The sequence below is a fragment of the Hippocampus comes genome, unplaced genomic scaffold (genome assembly GCF_001891065.2).
Source record: "Hippocampus comes isolate QL1 unplaced genomic scaffold, H_comes_QL1_v1.1 scaffold327, whole genome shotgun sequence".
NCBI classification, from domain to species: domain Eukaryota; kingdom Metazoa; phylum Chordata; class Actinopteri; order Syngnathiformes; family Syngnathidae; genus Hippocampus; species Hippocampus comes.
Window position 1 is genome coordinate 1429697 of NW_017806221.1, and position 7144 is coordinate 1436840.

At 42.4% G+C, this 7144-nt stretch overlaps 1 protein-coding gene and 1 long non-coding RNA gene across 13 annotated transcripts in view; one reads left to right on the plus strand and one right to left on the minus strand.

Annotated features, from left to right (window-relative positions):
* The window catches only part of ubr5 (ubiquitin protein ligase E3 component n-recognin 5), a 57308-nt gene extending 53310 nt beyond the window's left edge, over window positions 1-3998 (plus strand). For all 12 annotated transcript variants that reach the window (XM_019856236.1, XM_019856243.1, XM_019856244.1 and 9 more), the window contains exons 50-58: window positions 429-559; window positions 769-829; window positions 993-1174; window positions 1812-1896; window positions 1982-2137; window positions 3023-3136; window positions 3293-3437; window positions 3546-3631; window positions 3766-3998. In XM_019856236.1, the coding sequence (XP_019711795.1) occupies window positions 429-559; window positions 769-829; window positions 993-1174; window positions 1812-1896; window positions 1982-2137; window positions 3023-3136; window positions 3293-3437; window positions 3546-3631; window positions 3766-3978 (1173 nt within the window). In that variant the 3' untranslated portion in view covers window positions 3979-3998. The remainder of the gene's footprint in view (window positions 1-428; window positions 560-768; window positions 830-992; window positions 1175-1811; window positions 1897-1981; window positions 2138-3022; window positions 3137-3292; window positions 3438-3545; window positions 3632-3765) is intronic.
* The window catches only part of LOC109507083 (uncharacterized), an 18075-nt gene continuing 13662 nt past the window's right edge, over window positions 2732-7144 (minus strand). Inside the window, exons 2-3 of the long non-coding RNA XR_002166405.1 lie at window positions 5476-5478; window positions 2732-2880 (exon numbers count right to left, since the gene is read on the minus strand). This is a non-coding gene — a long non-coding RNA (uncharacterized LOC109507083). The remainder of the gene's footprint in view (window positions 2881-5475; window positions 5479-7144) is intronic.

The following is a 7144-nucleotide window of genomic DNA, read 5'->3' on the forward strand; positions in this document are numbered from 1 at the left end:
TATATATATATATATACACGCACACACTGGTTTTTAAAGTAAATTTACTAGAAACAATTGAAATTATCTACCAGTCAGCAAGAAAAATTTACCAGCAGATTTCTTGAAATAAGAAAATTATCTAGATCTATAAACCCAATTCCAATGAAGTTGGAACATTGTATTAAATAAAAACAGAATACAATGATTTACAAATCATGTTCAACCTACATTTTATTTCTCAGATAATGATTAATTGCTGAAAATTTGCTTTCAGTTTAAACATTAAATATCTTGTCTTTGTAGTGTATTCAGTTTAACATAGGATTTGTAAATCATTTTTTGTTTGTATTTGTTTAATGTCCGTTTTTCATTGGAATCGGGTTTGTACATGCTTTTATCTTGTAGACCATTCTTTCTAGTACGCCCTAAGAATTGTTTGTCTGCAGGCGTTTGCCAGTAAAATCACAGGCATGTTGCTGGAATTATCCCCTGCGCAACTTCTGCTGCTGCTGGCTAGTGAGGATTCTCTCAGAGCCAGAGTAGAAGAGGCTATGGAGCTGCTTATTGCACATGGAAGGTTAGCATAAATTCAACTCTTCCAGTACGCATTTATGATGAACCTGGCAACCAAGGCTCTGTTTTTACTCTAGTGGGCCATATCCCCCCCCCCCCCAAAAAAAACCCCCATCAATATCCCATAACGACTCATTTTCAGGTTCAGCTGAACCGCAATCTTAGAACAAAACACTATACAGTGGGACTCACTATGAACTATGTCTTACCCAGGGAAAATGGTGCTGACAGTATACTGGACCTGGGTCTTTTGGAGGCTCCAGAAAAAGCTCAAGTAAAATGTCTTATCCTTTCTGTTCCATGACTGAATATTAATCAAACAGTAATACCCTTATTCTGTTGTTTTTGTGCTTTGGACTTAAAATCGCCCTATTTTGTTTTCCTTAATGCAGCCAGGGCTGTGCCATTAACTTGTTCTTTTGTTGGTTATTGCGTAGCAACAGGAGAACCGAAAGCGCCATGGTTCAACACGTAGTGTGGTGGACATGGAGCTTGATGACCCAGATGATGGGGATGACAATGCGCCGCTCTTTTACCAGCCTGGCAAACGAGGCTTCTACTCGCCTCGGCCTGGAAAGAACACAGAGGCCAGACTCAACTGTTTCCGTAACATCGGCAGGTAATGAACGATAGTCGTGGTTTGGCATTTGTGAATTCATCTATTTGCATATTATGGGGTGGTGTCTGTCCTCCATTTTCCGCGAGGGAAAAAAAAAAAATTGTGGCAACATACAGTTTACTTTGTGCATATTCATTGTCGTGTTGTGGCTTTTTAACTGAGACAATAAAGAGTTACTGTTGCCCCAAAACAATATCAAACTTGGTGTCCGCTCAACCAAACTTTTGTGGCAGAAGGTAGAAAGCGGAAGAAAACACGCCCACTCATATCCTAATTCGAATCACCGCTGATTCGTACACAGCTCTAGTAAACCTTTTACGCAACCTCAGCCTATGAAGCAGCACCGTTTCTCACCAGCATGGGCCCCATCTTTGTAACTCGTGCAATTTGCTGTGCAGTCAAAAGTTGTTTGGCACTGGACTGCACCCCCTATTGTGATTCTTGATCAAAATTGCTGCCATACTGTAAGCACAGGCACTAATCATAAGTTGTGGTAATTTTGGTTTAAACTATTAATGTACTCATTGTGACCGTGTTTGCTCTTTTCTGAATTCCTGTTGATCAAAGATGTTTGTCTTTATCCCTTATTTGAGTAAAATCCTCTCAATTGACTTTTAACATGCTGTTTACATTGTAGGATATTGGGGTTGTGTCTCCTTCAGAATGAACTCTGTCCAATAACGATGAATAGACATGTGATCAAGGTCTTGCTTGGAAGAAAGGTAGGCAAAACTCCTCTTCGTCTCAAAAACGATTTGTGACATGAAGTTAATTTGTACTAAACGGCTATTCTGTCATCCACTGCAGGTCAACTGGCATGATTTTGCATTCTTTGACCCGGTCATGTACGAGAGTTTGAGACAGCTTATTCGCCATTCACTGGCCGGTGAAGCGGAAGCTGTATTTGCTGCAATGGATTTGGCCTTTGCCATTGACCTTTGCAAAGAGGAAGGGGCAGGACAGGTAAAATGTCATTAGTATTCTCTCACCAAGGCACAAAGAACAGGGTTCCATGTGTTTCAGTTATATATCTGAGGTTCAACTTCCTGACAAACCCTCTTAAGCATTCCTGAATAGACCTTACTAGGGAGGTTGAGGAGTGGGAGTGTGATCCCCCTGCAGTTGGAACACATCCTCTGGTCCCTCTTCTTAAAATGGGTATCACCACCCTGGTCTGACAATCCCGCCACGCGGCGTATCAACCAAGATAGCCTCACAACATCCAGAGCCTCTAGAACTCAGGGCAGATCTCATCCACTCCCGGGGCCTTGTTACCGAGGACCATTTGAACCACCTCGGTGACTTTAAAGATAGGAGAGCTCACCCCCAAAGTCCTCAGGAAGTTCTGTCGGTGGAATTGAAGAGGTTTTCAAAGTATTCTGCCCACCGACTCACAGAATCCTGAGTCAAAGTCAGCAGCCCCCCTTCTCATAAACAGTGTTAATGGTGCACTGTGTTTCCCTCTTGAAACTCCCGATGGTGAAACAGAATTTCCTGGAAGCCATCTGGAAGTCGTTTTCCACGGCCTCATCAAACTCCTCCCATGCCCGAGTTTTTGTCTCATCGACCGCGAAACCTACATTTCTCTTCAACAGCCCATGCCTATCAGCTCCCTAAGGAGTCCTACAGGCCAAAAAGACATAAGACTCCTTCAGCTGCATGACATCTCTTACGGTTATGTTGCAACATGCTGAGATTGCTATATACTTGGAATTAACACCATTACACAGCCAGCGCAAGTTAATAGAACTCCACAAATGATTCCAGCTCGCTGTGGATAGCAGACGCACACTAATTCTTAATACTAATTAGACCTTATTAAAATGGACTATGTTCCTTCTGATGTAGGTGGAGCTTCTCTCTGGTGGTGTCAACATGCCAGTAACTCCCCTCAATGTGTACGAGTATGTGCGGAAGTACGCAGAGCACAGAATGCTGGTCGTGGCTGAACAACCACTCCATGTGAGTCCTTCTCCTTGGTTGTGAATATGCAATCACTAAGGTTATCAAACTCGCTGTCAAAGAATGAAGCAAGTTTCATTGTCATTATAGAAAGACTATTGGAAAGACTATTATGTTAATTGACGCATATTTTCACAAAATGTATGTCCATTCAAGGCGATGAGGAAGGGTTTGCTAGATGTACTTCCGAAGAACGCCCTGGAAGATCTGACTGCTGAGGATTTTCGGTTGCTTGTCAATGGTTGCGGAGAGGTCAACGTGCAGATGCTCATTAGCTTCACCTCCTTCAATGACGAGTCTGGTATGTCTGTTCTATGGATCTTGCATCTGTCAGTCATCTTTGCTAACTTATAACACAATTCTTGCATGTGTGCACTGATAATACCAAACAGACTTATTTTGTCAACAGGAGAGAATGCAGACAAACTACTGCAGTTTAAGCGCTGGTTTTGGTCGATAGTCGAGAAGATGAGCATGACTGAGAGGCAAGATCTGGTAAGGTCTGATTTATTAATTCTGCGCGCATGACCTGGCCTAATGGCAAAAATCATTTGGAATAATTCATGCTGAATGAATGGGTATTACAGTTTTTTCTGAATAGTTAGACTAATTCATTTTCTCATCATCAGGTGTACTTCTGGACTTCCAGTCCATCCCTGCCAGCCAGCGAAGAGGGCTTTCAGCCAATGCCCTCCATTACTATCCGGCCTCCAGACGACCAGCACCTCCCCACAGCCAATACGTGCATCTCGCGCCTCTATGTGCCACTCTATTCTTCAAAACAGATACTCAAACAGAAGCTCCTGTTAGCTATTAAGACCAAGAACTTTGGTTTTGTGTAGAGGTTCAACAGAAAACAGTTAAAAAAAACATGCTTACTTGTTGTGTAATATTTACTTAGCTCCATTTTGTAGATTTATTTTTTTGTCTATACAATTTTATTAAAATTCGACATACTGTCGCTATCTCCCCAGACAATGTTTGTGTTGTGAACACAAACTTATTTTTATTTCAATTTTTGTTTTCTTTGTGTTGAAATTAAATGAAAAAGATGTATACAGTCCAGAACATTCCTGCATTGGCACTGTAAAATGTTAAGCTCGCAGTTCTACCCTATTCAGCTTGAAAGGTTTGTTTCCCAAGAATTTGGTCTGACAGAAATCTGTCTGCCAAAGCCCAGCCAAAGATGACGGCAGGTGAGGTATTTAAAAGAAGACACTGTGATTTAAGTTTCCTTCACAAGAAAAGTACTATCACTGATAGTTCACTGCTGCCTTTCTGGAAAATCTTTTTTGTTTTTCTTGTACAGCGGGAGTAGGGAGTTTCAAAATAAACTTGGATGCAAAAAGTTGTACATTCTTTCTCTCTATACCATGCAATTTCGATAACTCAGAGGTAGCTGAGCCTCACCTGCATGTGCTGTACCAAAGCGTTTTACAGAACACTGAACATAAAATGACAATACAGCAGACGTAAAATTATTTTTCAATTTAGTTATCTGGTCTGGGTTTGATATTGAATTTCAATTTGAATGAATTCATTATTTCAATCCATGATTTCATTATTAAAATTGCTGAGCTTGCTTATTTCCTGCTTAAATACATGGAGAGAAGTGCGCAAAGAGCAAGCAGCCTACACTATTGTGCAGTCTCAAACCCAAAATAAAAGCAGACGTAGCACAGTTCGACACCACCATCTACTGATGAAATTACTGTACTACAACGCGAGGCCTTGAATAAGACCGCATTGTTCTGCTGGGGAACTAAAATTGCTCATGTGGGTAATGACAGTGAGATGTGGAAGGGTGTGATTTTAAACAATCATATTATTCTGTTCAACTCACTGTTTTACAGAATACACAAGGTGAAATGAAGTTATGCTGCCTCATGGTCACGGAGGGGAAAAAGTGCCGTTGGTGTGCATTTGCACAATGTCCAGATGTCGATGAAATGTTACAATTTGGTCCGAGAGTGCATTTGCTTTTATTTTCAAATGCATTCCCCCGCTATCCGCCTGACATTCTATTTTATTTTTTAAATCTATCCCAACGCTAGTGTCTGACAGTGCATGCCTCCAGTCAGACCCTCATGAAACTTCATCCACCCTGTTACCTATAACTTGTATTACTCAATTGGAGGCGGGGTGGGGTTAAAATCCTTAGGAAGTAAAAATGATTACCTGGGATAATGTGTTTACAAGTTCTATCACATTTACTGTATAACTAAGCCCCCACCCCAGCATCCCAACTGAGTTGTACAGCTTGTAGGCCATATTCATGGTGAAAAAAAGCCTGGCCATTGAGCAACTGTATGTGGACATTTTATATTCACTGTACATACCAGCTTCCTATTGAAGGGTAAATCAAGTTAAAAAAAATCCTCACAATAATATATTCAATGCACCCCCACAAGTCTGAACAGGGCATTCTGATTAATACTGCATTTGTGCAATATGAATAAAGCAAAAAATCATCCTGTTTTTATCCATCTCAGAAGGCAGCCATTTCTGGGTCGAGGGTTTCTGTTTGTATAGGCCTGTTTCAAATCTCCCATTTATTGCAAAAATTCTTGAGAAAGTCGTAGCGCAACAGCTTAATGACTCCATGGCCGCTAACAACCGATTTGAACCGTTTTAGTCAGGGTTTAAGGCCCACCATTCTACTGAAACGGCCCTTGCTAAAGTGACTAATGATCTTCTCCTTGCTATGGACTCCGACACCTCATCAGTATTATTATTACACGATCTTAGCGCTGCCTTTGACATGATCATAACGTACTAATAGAACGCTACAGAATGTGCGTTGGTATGTCAGGCTTAGCTCTTTCTTGGTTCTTACCGCTCAGAGGACGCACTGTGTAATTTATGGTCTTACGACTTCTCCAGGTTTCTCATTTTACCTCAGATGTTTTTTTTTAAGGTTTTCCTTGCCCTCCTGGGGGTTAAGGTCAGGGAATGCCATTAATATTTGTCAACCGTGGGCATGTGAAGCCCATTTGTGATTAAGGGCTATATAAATAAATGTGACTTGACTCACTCCTGACAGTTCCTAGGACTCAGGGGTGCCCATTACGTCGATCGTGATCGACCAGTAGATCAGGGACTGGTCCCAAATCGATCCGAGGGGTGTAGAGGAAAAAAACCCAAATTGTATCTCTGTGCATGTTAGTAATATTTTTTGTGTTAATGCACAGTGCACCCTAATCATTCTATCAGTCTCACTTTCACAAAAAGTATTTAAAAAATAAACTAAAATAAAGCGGGTCATCTGTAACCTACGGTGGCGTTGACTGCGTCACCGGAAGTTGTTAGCGCTCAGCAGTCTGCAATTGCAGCTTGTGTTCAGAGTTGTTGCGCTAATCTTTTATCGTTATCATTATTCCCATTCAGAGTTTGTTTTGTACAATTCACCGAGGGAACTGGCAAAGAATGGGAATCTGGAGGGCCGAGAGAAGCATTTTAAAACGGTGCGCGTGAGCTACGATCGTTAACTGGCTGCAAAAGTGCGTCGCATGCCTCAGCTTCATGCTGTTGCTCACCGTGGCCCGCGTGTGTACGTGCGTGCGTATACGCGCGTGCGCGGTAACGGGTCGATCCCGGGAGGTTGGTTGATCGAAAAGTAGATCTTCGGTCAAAAAAGTTTGGGCACCCCTCCCCCAGTCAGCAAAGGCATCTGGCCCGGCTTCGGCATGAAGCCGGCACAGCTGGCCTGGTGTCGGCAATGGCATAACGCATGTGGGCCGAACACGGCCCAGGCGTGGCAAAGGAGGCACTGGCTTGACTCTGGCAAACCAGATGAGGGCCGGTTGTGGCGTGAAGTATTTGGGCCAGAAATGTATTTCCAACTCCGGCCCGAATATGGCCAGCCAGTATTGAGCCACTCCTAAATGCAGTTTCAGATTTTTTTTTCAACACGCAGCCTTGTTTTACAATTGCACACCGATGCGGAATTCCATTCATCTCACACACACACACACACACACACACACACACACACACACACACATACAC